This window comes from Oryzias latipes, chromosome 21 (genome assembly GCF_002234675.1).
Source record: "Oryzias latipes chromosome 21, ASM223467v1".
In the NCBI taxonomy this organism is placed as follows: domain Eukaryota; kingdom Metazoa; phylum Chordata; class Actinopteri; order Beloniformes; family Adrianichthyidae; genus Oryzias; species Oryzias latipes.
This window is the reverse complement of record NC_019879.2, coordinates 22,524,603-22,540,134: the sequence shown is the minus strand read 5'-3', so window position 1 is coordinate 22,540,134 and position 15,532 is coordinate 22,524,603. Positions and strand designations below refer to the sequence as shown.

Below are 15,532 nucleotides of genomic sequence, written 5' to 3'. Positions count from 1 at the left end.
AAGTTGTAAATTGTCCTCTCAAAAAAAGTAATTTTGTCTGCAGCAGCTCTCTCCATCTCCCATTCTTCTCACACCACTTTTTTTCTCATGCGTAAAATACTGTTTTAAAAAACGGCACAGATTTGAAACAGAAAGTCCAAAAAACGCTTTCAGTGTTCCAAAACCGAACATTTAATAGTGTTATTCCAAATTTAAGACACAGACTTTTTATTTTAAAGTGAAAGCTCATAAAATGAAGAAAAACTCATATTTGCACATTTTGTCATTTGCAGCTCCAGAGTCCGGCTGCGAGAATTTCAACCACGCATGCAGCCAAAAGGAATTTCCTTTATTTCATTCTCGTGGCAGCCAATGTCAGCCCTGCGCAATTTATAGTGCATGTTTGGCTCTGGCTTCCCGTGTGTGTTCGTGTGTGTCAGTCTTTGACACGTTACACAATTGGCATTAGCTGGTCATGCCACGGGTGGGAAAAAATGCTTGTCTTTTCTCTCTGTGCCAAGACGCCGTTTGTGCAGTCGTAGCATTTTTTTCTGGCCTCGCTGTTGAGGGATACTGGTGTGGTTTATGAAGTCACCACGATGTTGTGGACACATAACCCTGATAGACAAGAGCCTGTAGGCCAGTGGTCGATGACTTCAGCCAAATCGAGCTATATTTAGTCATTTTAATGTGCTTCTTTCACTTTTCACCAACATTTGCAGAATTACAATAACAATTGTAATAAAATTGACATAATTTTGTATCTTTTTACATCTAGCAAGTTCCTTTAAAAAGATAAGTATCTTCCATTTGAATTAAATCTAAACCAAACTATTGATTATTTTGTTCCCGACCCAATGCTTGTTATCAAAGAAACAATAATAGCCTTTCAGCCTAAATCTGCAAAAACAAAAAGAAAACTCTTCACGCCTAAACTTTATTTTAGTTTCTAATGACAGTCTACTGTGCAAAAAAAAATGTTGCTCAGGAAGACGCAGAGCTGCTTTGTCAGGGTGTGAATGGGTGCAATTACGTTGTAGAGAAGTGCAGTAGAGTGCACAGCTGCACCGCTGTTAAAATGCTAAAACATGTCTGCCATGTCTCAAAAGAAGCCTTGTTTTTGTGTTACTGAAGCATCATAAGGCGCAAAAAAACCCCAACAACAACAAATTAAAACTTGGCTGCACGTGGCTGGTAAATGCCGTAGTATTACTGTCTCTATTGTTTCTTTTTCTTTTTTGAAATAAAAAAAAACGTCATCTAATCGAGACTGAATTGTCTAATAAATTTTAAGGGAAACACCTTTGCCAGTGAAACATCTCTGATCATCATCACTCTTTTGCAGTTTGAATGCAAACAGTTGACTTGAAAAAAAAATAGTTTTCCCCTGTTTTCCCAAGAACTATTGATTGTGGGCGCACATCATCGAGTGTTTTTTTTTAAATTACTATTATTTATTTATCTTGTTTTTAATTTTACTATTTAAAACATTAATTAGTATGTTGGGGAAGGCCAAACATATTTATCTCATAATTCTCGTCATTGAACATTTTTACGCACAGGTTGTACCAAGAAGCTGATAAAATCTATGTAATTTTGTACCATGTGAATTAAAAAAAAGGAAAATATAAAGAAAACGTCAGAAGTATGTTAACTCATCCTTGTGTTACTTTTTTTTCATTATTCGATTAAGTCTGGCCGATTTCTGTTGTGATAAAACACCACTTCCACAATAGTTTAATGTGTTTTCTAAAAGAAAATGCAAACATAGAAACCTTTCTAATTAGAAAGAACAAAATCAAACACGAATTCTAACAACAACTCAACAAGGTCGAGTAATACAGATGTTATTAGGACGAATATTTAAATGACTTGTTTAAGGAAGGACTGTGGCATTCAAACTAACATTTCATGGAAGTGAGTTACAAACTCTGGTGTGGCCTATATTCTTTTTCATGCACGTTGACAGCAGAGGTTCATTTTGCATCCACGTGCACAGCTCCCTCAGTTCTCTTTCCGTTCCTGCAGTGTATTAAAAACAGGGATTTCCACATAATTTGTCTCTTTTCACTCCAGAAAGTCTGCTGTTAAATTGCATTCTTTGAGCGTGTCCTCTTTCATGTTGACAATAAATGACTTATAAAATGGCTAACACTTGAAAAACGATCAAACACTGAACCTTTTGTCAGTTTTCATGTAATAATCGCTTATCCTGATGTTAATCTAGCACTTTCTCTGCTTTATAGATACTGAAGATTAATACAGAACTTATTATATTTGCTTTGCGGTTTTAGTTTTAGGGAAAAACATTAAAACAGGCCAAGTTTTAAGTATCTGTGACGTTAATCAACAACACATGGAGCAAATAGCGCAATAATAAAGGCTGCTGAGCTTGTGCGCAATTTCTGGTATGCACACATGAATTATTGGGTGTGTGTTTAGTAAAAGCAGATTTTGAACTGCTTTTCCAAAATGTTTCCTGTATCACTTTAGTGTCATGACCAGAAACACAGCGTTTCTGCACGTGCAAAAAGCCTGTTTACTGTGGGCAATGATGCTGCGCTTTTGCAGGACTGAACAATAACCTCGTGTTCCTCAAACTGGAGTTGCATGGTGCAGTTTTTTATGACTTACTGCTGGAAAGTTGTTTCCACGCGGGTTTTCTAAAGGCATGCCACTCATTATACGTAGAATGCTTTAATGTGATTTTGCATTTAAGAACAGTAAAATCATGGGGTCGTAATATGAAAAGAAGTGGATCAAACATCTGCAGCAGCCATGACTGTCACAAAGTGATCCTCTAGAGCTGCAGTCATCATGATGCACCCGTGAACGAAGACAGCGCATCATCGATTCAGCATGTACACTTTGTTACAGAGAGATTTAAAACACAATCTTTGTCCATTAGTGGGCCTTTTGAAAGTAGCTTTGAATGCGATATTGATTCTGATCTGGAAACAAGGAGATGCTTCAGACTCCGGTAGTTGTTTTCTTAAGTTTGTGTTTCTTAAATTTTAGGTTTGTTGTGATCTATATAAATGTTTACGTCCCCTAATTTCATAATATAGCAAAAAAGCCTTAGAGATAAATTCAAAAAAGTCAATAATCATTTTGGATAGGCCTACATCTTTTCATTCCCTCCACAATAAATAAAATCTTATAACCTGGGTTTGCGTGAGGATGCGATATTTTAGCGACCGTAACTACAAAACAATTGCTTCTGTTTTCGTTTTGACTGCAGTCTCAGGGCTACAAGGCTGACAAAGGTTCAATAAATCCAAACAACCACGTGTTTCTGCATGTCGTCAAGAATTGTTCTCATGTTTACAAAGTCAGACCAATATATATATTCTATCTTCAAATATTTAATTGTGCCATTTGAAACAGAGTATAAGGCCACGGCGAGGTTCATGTGTGGCGTCTTGTTTATAAATGGAAAAGATGCGTGGACACCTAAAGATCAAGAGCGCCCTCTAGCGCTCCCGAAATTGTCTTTGACAGCTTTGGAGACTAGACCTGAATCTTTCTGTAAAGTCATTCATTAGAGCTGAATAGAGTCATTAGAAGTGTTTAACTAGTAGCGCAAAACTATAGGGGGTTATTTAAGAACGCGTCCTAATAGTTTACACAATCAGAAATAAAGGCAGCGTCTTTATCTTTATCCCCATCTTCTTCTTAATGCTTACGTTTCCATTAACTTTAGAAGGATTTCCTTCTAAGGTAATTTATCGAGCAGATACCCAGTGGAGAAGTATCCAGGTTATGGACGCAAACGTCCAAATACTCCTTTTAAGAGAGTGTAATTACTGAAAGAGTCATAAACTAATTTAGACCAGACGTCTGGCCATTTCTTTAGCTTTATTGGACCACGCTCCTTCCTGTCTTCAATTGTTAGTGCAAGTTGAACAAAGACAAAGTAAAGACTTAAAAAAAGAACCGTTGTGCTTAAAAACGAAACTCTGACAAATACTCCAATAATTTTAAATAAGAATTTTCATATTTTTCCGCGCTGAGGAGCAGCTTTTAAGCAACACGCTCAAAAGCATCAAACAATAAAAAATAAAAAGAAACACAGCAAACGATCCAATATTTCAGATGTTTTTTTTCTCTATACATTAAATAATGTATAAAATGAGACTACTCAAAAGAAAACTCTCTGTTTGGCCTCTGGACCTTGAAGAAAACACTCATCGTGTGGAGTGGAAATTGGGTTAATTCAGGTCTCAGATCCCAGATACGCATCTGCGTAAACCCCAGTGAAGGTGGCTGATATGACATGTAACGAGGAAAGTTTTTTGACGTGGAGTATTCCTGGCCATCTGATCAGAAGTTGTCCTTGCTCACATGGACAATTCCTTTCATGTGATACATGAACAAAGTCCTATCAAAGCAAGTTGGAAAACAAGATTTTCCAGACACAAACCAGAAAAAGAGTAAACCTATAGCTGGTCCTTTCCGCCTTTTTCTCTATTCATCTTTTTCATTTTCATCCGCCTGTTCTGGAACCAGATCTTCACTTGTCTCTCCGTTAGACTCAGTATGCGCGCAACTTCAAAGCGCCGGTCTCTGGTCAAATACATGTTGTAGAGGAACTCCTTCTCCAGCTCCAAAGTTTGGTATTTGGTGTAAGGACACCTCTTTTTCCTCGTGGAGCGCGCGTGGATCCAGTTGGCAGCAGGGTTGTCTGAAAAATAGATATAATTGGTTTATTGTTTGCTTATTTGCTTTCTGACGGGAGTGGTGGTTCGTTGGTTTGATTTGCGGTGACCAAAATCCAAAAAGCAATCAGTTTGGAAGGACAAAAGTGAATCAAAGATTCAATTTGGATTTATTTCTGAGTACTACTGTTTACAATGGGAAAGAAATAATGCAGTGGACTAAAGTATGGTTGTATTGTGACATAATAAAATAAACTCATCGGCGTTCCTGAATGCACTAACCTTTGTAGGGCGGGTTTCCCCCTTTCGCAGCCTCGGTATAGTACGAGACACTTTTATAGGTTAGTAAAACATTCAGTTTTACACACCCAGCTCTTACAGTCCTAAAGGTTGTAAATCAGGACGGGCTATTCCATTTACTTACTTGGGTCAAGTTGTTGTTTCTCGTCTTTTGGCTCTCCGTGACTCGAAATCTCGCTTCCTCTGCGCGGCTCTTTCGTTACCTTCTCTGCGCTCAGCGCGCCTCCGCAGGAGAATTCAGCAGGGACCGGTCGCGCCTCCGGCTCCAGGGTATCGCATTCTGCAACTTTGGCAGGCAGGACGTCTGGCTTCGCCCCGTACGGTCGAGTGTTGCTGGGGTGGAAGCCGGCGAATGAGACGTGGTTGGAAATGGGCTCCATCCAGGGGCGGACTCCGACATATCTCCCGTCCGTTGCGGGCAGATGCGGCTGGTGGTGATGGTGCACATATGGATGATAAATCCCCTGAGGATGAACAGAGGACCAGGACGAGGAGAAAACTCCGGGTTTAGGAGCGAAATTACAAGAAGAGAAGTCTGCGTTGTCCCCGGCACCTGACGGCCTCGGGGTCACCGTATGAGGAGCCTGAACAAGCCGAGGCGCGTAAACATCCTCCGGCTCCTGAGCCATCACGGCGTCCACATAATAGTTACTGATAGTGCCACTGGAAGACATTTTTGATCTCTTCCTACTCATAAAATACAGGCACTCGTACGGGAAGCTTCCCTCTGTGAACAATCATAGTATTTTTGCTGGCCTGCATCTACAGGGATTGGTTACGTGGATCACGTGATCATATTTACCAATACAGCCAGTGAATCAATCCTTCCTTTGCCCTCCGCCCCCCTCCTTTTTTGTCAGTTATGACTTAGGATTTTTATTCTTCACAAACAACTAAAGGAACCCCAAAAAGGAAGTGACTCCAGATTAATCCAACAACAAAGCGGAATGTGCGTAAAAACATGGAATTACGCACGGGTTCTTTGATATTTTCATGTCTGAAAAAGCTCCTATAATAATCCTATCATCCTGATACCCCTAATGCTAGTAAAAGGGGGTTTATAGACTTGGAGAGTCCTCGTAAATGAGATGTAATAACATGCTGTAAAGTAGCAAACGCCATTTCCGTTCAGTCTGTGAATATGAGGCAAGGAGACATCTACGGTTTCCTTTTGCTGAAATGATCATGTTCAATCAAAGGGAAGAAATAAATTATTCATCATTTGTATGGACAACTGTGAAGTTATTTCAAAATATTCAAATGCTGTTGAAATGTTTGATGTTTTAAAACAGTTATTATATATCATTTTATTCATGCGTAAAAGTTAAGGGCACAAGGGTCATTCAAGGGTAAATCGCAAATTTTTATAACATTTTCCGAATTTTTCACACTAACATTTAAGTATTTTACTGTTAGATCCAAGGTTTTGTGGGATACAAGGAGTGAGAAAGGCCTGGAAAGCAAAAGGAGCGACGCACGCTCCTTCTGACTTTGTGTTTGAATCTTTCGCCGTCATGGAGGCAATACTTAATAATATAGTTCAAAAAACAACTCCAAGAATCACAGGTTTTTTTGTTTTGTTTTGTTTTGTATTTTTGGGGGGTTACACAAGTAAACTCCGCCTCCTTAAAATTCCCTGCTGCTTCTATGAAGAGTTTTTATTTAACTACGTATTAAAGTAATCAACCCGTTATGCGAAAACAAAGTCAATAATATTGTTCTTAACCCCTTCATATTACATATGTTTATTTCTCAATTGCTCTTTTGTTCAGTTTGTATTTTGAAAAGCGTTTCACTTGCGTAAAATAGAAAAAACGGAGCTAAAAGGTCACTCCCAGATATTAATGTATTTAAGAGTTTATGTGTTTGCAAAAGCATGGAATTTGGGTCATTTTTTTAGAATACCAGTCAAGTTATCAGACAACATTTTTAGGTCAAAACTTATCCCTCAAAATTATTCACAAGGAAACTATTTTTAAATCAAACTCGCACAAATCTCCAAAAGCGCACAGCATTCTTGTGAAAAAGAAACTATATCTTCAACAATATTTTTATTGCATTATATACATGCAACAAACATGCAATAAATCCGCAGCTTAACATTGTTTGCCAGCACGAAAAAGCCCACAGACACAAACATTTTTTGCACCAAACACGATAAGTGTGTTCTCATGACTGCAGTGGAGCAACCCTCTGCACTCCCACATGTCTGCTGGCAGAGAGAAGAAATGTTTCACCAATAATTTAAGACCAAAAAAGTGTTACCCTGTGATAAAAGGAAACGAAAACACCACGCCAAATAGCTTCAAATAGTCACAGCTTTGTTGAAATTCGGATAAACGTCTGGCGCCACCAGGAGCTTTGAGAAATAATGGTGGCTAACCGCTGGCGCACGGCAGCTCAAGAGAAGGTGAGGGTTGAGGTCAGTTCTCGGATGCGGTTTTCCCGGTTCATTTTTTTGAGTTTCATCCTGCGGTTCTGGAACCAGATCTTGACCTGCCTGTCGGTCAGGTTGACGCTCCTGCTGATCTCTAGGCGGCGCTCCCGGGTCAGGTACATATTAAAGAGAAACTCCTTTTCCAACTCCAAGGTCTGGTGCTTTGTGTACGGGCACCGTTTCTTTCTCCCACTTTTCGCCGTTAGCCAGTTGTTTGTGAGGGAGTCACTCCTGCAGTCTGCAAAAAATCCAAAAGCGGAAAGAAAGTGAGCTGCAACAAACTTACACAACCCACAATCCCACGCGCTGCTTTGGATTTTACCTCTGGGAAATAAAACACAATGAAGGCTCCATGTTTTTTCCTGAAACAACTTAATGAAGGGGAATTTCTTGTCATACACCAAAATAAATAAAGGGAAAGCGTAGAGGGAATCCCAGATGATAGGTTTTTAACACGTTTGACATGTTTTAACAAATACAAAAACATAAAACACATTATGTATGACTTATTCAGTATATAGGCTGCCTGCCACACTTACAGGAACATCATGCACTAACACCATTGAGGTGATATTTTTAACGATTCGTCATTTTAGTTACGCGTTATTCAAAAATTCCCTGCACTACAAGGGTTTCGTGCTGCAGAACAAAACCATGCTGTTGCCCATTACTGCAACCCGAGGAAGACTATCATTAAACATTACGACTTTAGGGTTGTTTGTGTTTTATACATGGGTTTTATGATGCTGGAGTCTTCTCAGTGCCACATGATAAAGGCGTCCTCTGTAGCCAACCCACCTTTCCCTTCCTTCTGTGGTTCAGGGCTGGACACTGGGGCTTCTCCCGAGCAGTTCTTTTCCTCCGAACTGGACTTCGGGTCGGGACTCTCAGCAGGGACCGGCGTTCTTGTGCTCTCCGTGTGTTGTGTGACGTCTTGGCTTTTCTTCTCCGCCTCTGCAAAGCCTGAAGAGGACTGCTGCAGCTTAGGGGTGACCCGGCTAAGCTGCAGGAGATTCGGGCTCGGTGGGGCTTGGCAGAAGTTTTCCGGTTGCTTTCCGTTCGCATATGTTTGGCTCAGTCTGAAATAGCCCGGAACCGGGACTTCTGGGCCCTCGACTGGGCAGGGTTCGGCAACAACAACGTTCGAATACGCGGGGATCTCTGGGGAGCTGACTTTTTGGATTCTTTTATCAGAATACATGCAGCAGTTCCCCTCTTCCTTTATGCTCTGTGGAAATGTGCAGTTTGACATCTGACCGGGCGCCTCTATCCTGCAGGTTCTGCTCGGATCAGACCAGTTATCTATCTGAGGTATGAAGGAGTGGACGTTCATGCCCGTGTTTTGGTGGCTGACCTCCCCCCTTTTGCCGAAAGACGACAGGAGTCCACAGGTTTGCATTCCGTAGCTTCCCATGTCTGAGCCGGGCGGCATGTACATGTTGCTGTTGGAGTAGAAGTTGTCCGTCCTGCACGCACCGATTAAAGAGTCCACTAAAAACGGGTTTGCCGCAGGCGAGCTGCTGGAGAAGGACATTTTAGCGGTTAAGTTCTAAAGAGGAGAGAGATGTCCTTTGTAAGCTGACATATCTAGAAAAAACAATCTGTAAGTCAGGATGCCTCCAGACCACATGACAAACCCACCAATGAGATTTGAAAATGGCCTTGAGACGCAGCCTCCTCGCCACGCACGCGTTCCCACTGCGGATGCAGACGTGGTCAACAGCGACACCTACAACACGGACTTGAAATTGGTTTTGCACGACTGAGAAGCAGAGAGCTGAAGAGAAAACATAAAAATGCGATTGATGCTTTTATTTATTTGCACATTAGGGTGGAAAAACCGCTCAGGAAGAATTGTTAAATTGTGCAAAACATGAAAACGTGACATTTTTCTTCTGTGTGGAGGATGAAGATGAAGGCTGCGTTTTTATGCAGTCTATGACGCATACAGCTGCAGAGTATTGACAGGAATGCCACGAGCTCCACCTTTTAATTAGTTTTTTTTATTCACATCAAGTATTCATAATCACGAAGCTCCTCCAACAACAACAACAAAACAAACAACAAAACAAACGTTTAATTCAGAAATAAAACCAAATGAATAAAGATTTGACACACAAACACACGTTTGCTCTGTTTATTTTTCACTAATTCGGGATTTGAGGCTCATTTCTTTTATCGCCTTTTTATGGGAGACATTTATTGTTGGCCAATTGTCATAATTAAGCAGCATCATTTGGACAAAGCAGCCGTGTGAGCACTGCGCTTTGACGCATTTACGCACGTCACAATAAGCAATTATTGTATGTTTAAAAAATTAAAATACTTTGTTAATAAAAACGCTTAAATGTAGTTAAAAATTCAGAAAATGTAAAATTACTAAGAGCTAAAATTGTATTTTGCGCCTTTGGGCTTAAAGGCCTGTTTTACGCACACGTTAAAATAACCTAAAATAGAGAAATTTTGTCTTTTTTTCCCTTTACGTGCTCCATTGTTTCAGTCTTCAGATGAAACAAAGGCTGCACAGATTTCTTCCAAAATATACGACCATCTTTCAGGAACACGAAAAGCTGACTCACCTGGCTTCAGTATTACGAGGAAATGAAACACATTAATTTTGCTGCGATTATTGAATTAATAAATATTTCGAAATATTTGAATTAATCTTAAATGGTTCCAAGTCCCTTAAGTCTCCATTTGAAGTTCAAACAGCTGAAGAGCAAATTATTTCAATGATAAAAAACTTTTCAATTAATCTTAATTATTAGGGGGAAAATACCACTATCACCACTGACGACTGAAAATGTTTAATGGCCTCGTCTTTACAAAGAGAACATTACATTTTTATTATACTGTGAAAACACAAGCCTTAATGCAGCATACAGTCGACTGTACAAGTCATGGAAACGTGACAAATCATACATTCAAAATAATATGGCTTGAAAGACAGAAACGTTGAAATTCTCACACGTTATTGCTGTAATAACATTATTTTGAATTTCAATTATTAAGAATAATGAACAATTATTCAAACAAATATAACAATTATAGCATATAACAACATACACAAAATGGTACCTTTTTGGTTTAAGTAAATAAACTTTTGTTTCAGTTTGTAGCAGCTTATTTAAAATAACAACAATGTTTTTTTTTGTTTTTTTCATCCCGCAGGGATTTCCAGCTTTGAGACAAAGAGAAGATATAATCCAATTTGTATTAATCCTTTTCTAGTAGAAGGTCCATAAGGCTATTGCAATTTAGAAGACAATAAATCATAAATTGAATTGCAGTCAATATGTGCGTGTTTTATGTTTTTCAGTGGAAATGAAGCCTGAAATGCTATATTTTTATATTGCATTATTTCTAACAGGTGAAAATGAAAAAGTAAAAACAAAAAAAATTAAATAATCTATTTTAATGTTGTGATTAAGGAAAATAGATGTGAAGATTAATCATTTTATTGTTTCTCAGATTATCGTTTGGTTCATCTCGATTGCTCACAGTTTAAATTGAAAGACCGCCCCCGTGTGGACACGATGGGAATGGTCACTGAGGCTGTTTTGATCCAGGGCGAGATGACAACCAAACGTCTTCTGACAGCTCAGTGATTTGATTTTTGACAAACAAGTGAATGTGTTCCACTGCAAAAGACTTTCATAAACGCCTCTACAGAGCTTCCAAACACTTTAAAACGCAAATATAACTTGGAAATTTGGAAAACCTGAAATCTGACATCCGATATCAACCGAATTACTGCAAGACTAACTAGCAGATTTTGCAGGATGAGAGATAAATAATAATTAAAAAAAACACTTATTTTAGTAAGCATGAAATTTGACTTTCAGAAACAGTTTCAGCTGCAATTACACATATTTAGGTTTTTTTCTTTTACTTATTTTTGCGCTGGACTTGAATTTTGAAAAGAAGATAAACTTGATCAATTTCATTTTTTTTTTCCAGATTGGGATTAATTTTTTGGAATATCTTAAAGTGTGAAACAGTAAAAACGGTGCACGAACAAATCTCAAAAAATGAATTTTAAAACAGGACCGGTTCAGTATTGAAGTTAAGGCCGTTTAAGACAGGAAGGAGATCGGCTCCTCATGTGGTCTTGGGGGTTGTCACACCAAAGTCCAATAGCCCCTATATAGACGTTTACAGCACTTTTATTGTACTGTCTAGACGGTTCAAGGTTTAGTAAACAATTCCGTGTTACAAAGCAAAGGAAACAACAGGACCAAACAAGGCTCCGAGCGCCAACATTTTGCCATTTCTGAAGGAAAAAATGTCTGGGTGGTTTTCGCACAATAAGGTACAGTAACGCGTATTACAAATGCACAAGAAATGAGCGTAAATGAGTCACATAAATATTTTGAAAGCACAAATGCTGAAATATTTGCTAAAATGCACGATTAACGAAATGCAGGGATTATTGAAAAAACTCAGATTTGATTTAGTATATTTTCTTAAAACTAAATGCACCAATACGTTTCACCTCCGTCCGTGTGTGTGTGTGTGTGTGGGGGGGGGGGGGGGGGGGGGTTTGGGGGGTTTGTGTAAATCAGATTTCAGAATAAAGGATTTCCAGTGAAATACTGCAGCCGGTCGCGGTTCAGCTTTTTCTCCTTCATCCTTCTGTTCTGAAACCAAATCTTGACTTGGCGATCAGTCAGGTTCAACATCCTGGAGAGCTGAAGCCGCTTCTCTCTGTTAATGTACACGTTGAAGAAAAACTCTCGTTCAAGTTCTCGGATTTGGTATTTGGAATAAGGACACCTCTTCTTCCTGGACTTGGTTGATGAACCTGCAGGAAAAGAAAAACAAACGAAAAAGAGACGAGAATTACTTGAAACAATCTCTTAAAATTAAGATAGTAAATAACATTTAATGCAAGAAAAACATTTTAGTTTTCCAATATAAAAACGTGTATCTTTTTATAGGCCTTTTAAAAAGCGCGCGCACACACAGAGTGTATGAGGTAATGTGCCCTCAAAAAAGGGGAAAAAACCTCATCAACAGTCAAACATTTGTAGGAACTTGAAGTCCCGAGGCTTTTCTAAAATATATATTTACTGTTTTTCTTCAGTTTCCTCACATTTAAATTAGTTCAAATGAGCATGTCCGTATAGTTTTTGGGTCACAGGGAGACATTTACGGACAAATCCTTTACTGCTTCCCATTGTAAATACCGTTACCACCATAAAGCAAATCTTATTGGGATATAAAAGCTTTTGCATGCTTATAAAAAGGTGCATAACTGTGGCCTGTAGCGGCTGAGGGCGTCGTGCAGCTCAGACACTCCAAGACAGAAACAAAAAGAGCTTTTTACACATGAAATTAAGGAAAAACCCACTCACTCTGTTTGCTGCTGTTGCAGTTGGATGATGAGTCCTCGTCGACACTGCCGCTCGCCTCTGTGTTCTCTATCTTGGTTAAATCCTGGCTGTTGTTCGCAGCATCACCGGAAGAAGAAGCAGAGTCAGTCTTTTGTTTGGCGAGCTCCGCGCCTGTTTTGTCTGAGTTTGTGGCTTCAAAAAATTGGTCGAAGCCTTGGGGGAGAACCCCGTTTCGCCCGACGTTTGTGAAGAAATTACAAGGCGAGCTCGTCCCCCCGTGGTGTCCATACAAGGACTCGTTTTTGAAGATCACATCCGCCCTGCCGCTCGAGGACTGAATCAGGTCACGGTGCATAATCTCGTCCGTTGAATAGTAGGACGCGTAATTGCTCCTGTAGCGCCATTTGGGATGCTCCAATCCATAATCCCTGAAACCGACCTCTCGAACCGGCTGGACTTGAGCTATGTTGGGAGAATACGGGAAATTAATCTGACACGAAGTAGTCTGTGGTAAAAAAGAGGAGACGGATGTAAAATCGGGCGTCGAAACGTAATAAGTGCAGCTGGGTAGGAACATATTTGACGCACAGCTGCGATCATCGTATTCCGTCATATCTCTTCTCCCCCTTTTCCTCTTTGCAAGAGAGGAATTGGCAGCTCTACGGTGTTAAACTTTGTCCATCTATAGCACGGCGCGCGTGTGGAAAGACCCAGCGAGGGAGAAAAAAATAGGAAACGCAGGCAGACCTGCAATACATCTTGATCGATTCTTGAGGTAATTGTGTCATGTGATCGAGCTAAGGAATTACCATACATCAATATCAGTCATTAAAAACTGTCCGGAGAAACTCATGTGAGCTCATAGGAGAGACTCCATTGGCTCCCTGGCTGAAGCGGAAACTCCTCTCCAGCCTACTTGCCCTGAAGCACACAGAAAAAAAGGAAGAAAATTGAGAACCATCACTGGAATATTTAATTGAAAGCTTTGCAGCAACACCATTCTCTTCGGGAAACATAATGGAAACCGCTCTGTGCGTCAAAAAGAAACGTGGAGTTCAGAGAAATCCACAATTTCCCACAAAGCAAAGAATAATCTTGTTAAAGTACATGTTGACCTGATATTGTGAAGCTAAAAGCTGATGATTGTGCAGCATAAACCGGAGGAATCACGTCAGAAAACCATCTGGTTGAATGCAAATAAATTATAGGCGTCATTGCGCATAATTATAGTGCGCCATGATGGTTGGATCACTTCTAATCACACATAAACAACGACCAATGTAAACTATATGCGTGTTTTGCTTTGTTTGGATTAAACAAATCTTCTTGGAAGAAAATCTCATTTAAAAATATAGAAAAATAGAAAAACAAAAAAAGTCTACATCTGTCAATTCTTTTTGTAAACCAGGAAACTTGTCTACACATGGGCTAAAAGAATTTTACCGAAAGGTCAGCCTTCAACACTGAACACAGATTTTTTTTTTAAAGTGAAAGCTGCATTATTTCAAAACAGGAATGTCCAAGCGTCGCCAAATCCAAACAGCTGCTTTCACCGTATGTGGTTTTAGGCGATGTCCACCAAGCTTTCAGTCACAGCCTCTGCAGCCAAATCACTTCTCTGCATTAAGGCAACCATGCCTGAAGAGCTTGTCTCCTCCGCGGTTGGAAAAACCAAGATGAAACACATGGGGAGCAGAAAACTCATCACTCAAGCCTCGATCAATATTTTTGTTTGACTCTGCGTGAGTATGTATTTTATGTTTCCTTTCCCGCACATTTTTCTTTAAGCGCCAGCAGAAGTTTAACAGCAGCTCATCCGTTTTGAGTGTTGCTATGATTCTAAAATAAATAAAAACACAGGGGAATTGTGGTTGTTTTTAATGTCTTTCAAATTAAGTTATCGAGTAAAGAACAATTAAAAATTTAGTGTCTGCAAGTTATGTTAAAATAAAAAAACAAAACAATACAGGTATAGACGCCCTACTGTTTTCACGCTTAGTGACAGCAGAGTTTATTGCTGCTGTTGTCAAGCTGTTTGTTTGGGCTCCTGATATTTAAAATGACAAGAGATCCCATCAGAAAGTAACCGACCAGGACAATAAACGGTGAGATCCAAACGAAGCGCGTCAAAAAGAAAAAAATGGCCCTCATGAGCAAACCACAAAAACAAATGATTAATTTTAAATATATTCAAAAAGTTATACAACTTGTTGCTTAATAGTGTCTGTAAAATAAAACAACAAAGGGTTGTTTTATTACTGAGATTGTCTTGTACTTTAACCACGACAAGCGCAACTCCCATACTTTTTAAACAATTATTTCACTAAGTCCTATTATAAAATATAACTTTGGAAAAGTGTTCAAACTGGGTTTATTTAACTCATGAAGGACTATCACAATGAATGGAATGATGGAATAGTGGTCGCAGGGGAAAAAACAACAATATTAGCAATACCTGTGAATGCTTCTATCGAAGCTTTGTATTGCTGCAAGACGCAGTCTGCTAACTTGACCTTAACTTTGTTTGGGCTCCACCACTATCAAGTTGTTTATATGGCGCTGTCTGCGTTCAAAAAGCATCATATCTTTCAAACAGAGAGGAAACCTAAAGTAGTTTTGGGGCAATCACAGTTTGAACCCAAAAACAGGTTTCAAACAAAGACATTGAAAGGAAGCGAAGAAGGCCTTGAAGACACATTTAGAAGTCTATACTCGGTTTTGAAGATGTGGTAAGATTTTCTGTGTGCAAAGGAGAAGAAGCTCTCTGTTTACAGAAGGAAAAGTCACAGTTTATTACAGTTTTATTATAAATCAGCTGCTTT

At 39.4% G+C, this 15,532-nt stretch overlaps 3 protein-coding genes across 3 annotated transcripts; all 3 read right to left on the bottom strand.

Moving 5' to 3' along the window:
* Positions 1-4,356: 4,356 nt before the first annotated feature.
* On the bottom strand, positions 4,357-5,654 carry hoxd9 (homeobox D9; the record flags this gene model as incomplete). Its single annotated transcript, NM_001201491.1, is given in 2 exon segments — positions 4,357-4,663; positions 5,062-5,654. Coding segments are annotated over 2 exon segments (816 nt in total). The 5' UTR covers positions 5,633-5,654.
* Positions 5,655-6,973: 1,319 nt separating this feature from the next.
* On the bottom strand, positions 6,974-10,085 carry hoxd10 (homeobox D10). The gene is made up of 2 exons (XM_004081767.4): positions 8,173-10,085; positions 6,974-7,612 (listed from the first exon to the last, which is right to left on the bottom strand). The coding sequence occupies exons 1-2, from the start codon at positions 8,906-8,908 to the stop codon at positions 7,338-7,340; spliced, it is 1,011 nt and encodes a 336-aa protein (XP_004081815.1). The 5' UTR covers positions 8,909-10,085; the 3' UTR covers positions 6,974-7,337.
* Positions 10,086-10,165: 80 nt separating this feature from the next.
* LOC101163040 (homeobox protein Hox-D11a) lies at positions 10,166-13,976 on the bottom strand. The gene is made up of 2 exons (XM_011489797.3): positions 12,732-13,976; positions 10,166-12,178 (listed from the first exon to the last, which is right to left on the bottom strand). The coding sequence occupies exons 1-2, from the start codon at positions 13,321-13,323 to the stop codon at positions 11,943-11,945; spliced, it is 828 nt and encodes a 275-aa protein (XP_011488099.2). The 5' UTR covers positions 13,324-13,976; the 3' UTR covers positions 10,166-11,942.
* Positions 13,977-15,532: the final 1,556 nt, after the last annotated feature.

Coding starts and splice junctions, on each gene's coding strand:
- hoxd10 (XM_004081767.4), bottom strand. CDS start 8,908: ATGTCCTTCTCCAGCAGCTCGCCTGCGGCAAACCCGTTTTTAGTGGAC. Junction 7,613..8,172: donor ACCACAGAAGGAAGGGAAAG/GTGGGTTGGCTA, acceptor GATTTTTTGCAG/ACTGCAGGAGTGACTCCCTC.
- LOC101163040 (XM_011489797.3), bottom strand. CDS start 13,323: ATGACGGAATACGATGATCGCAGCTGTGCGTCAAATATGTTCCTACCC. Junction 12,179..12,731: donor CTGCAACAGCAGCAAACAGA/GTGAGTGGGTTT, acceptor CTTTTCCTGCAG/GTTCATCAACCAAGTCCAGG.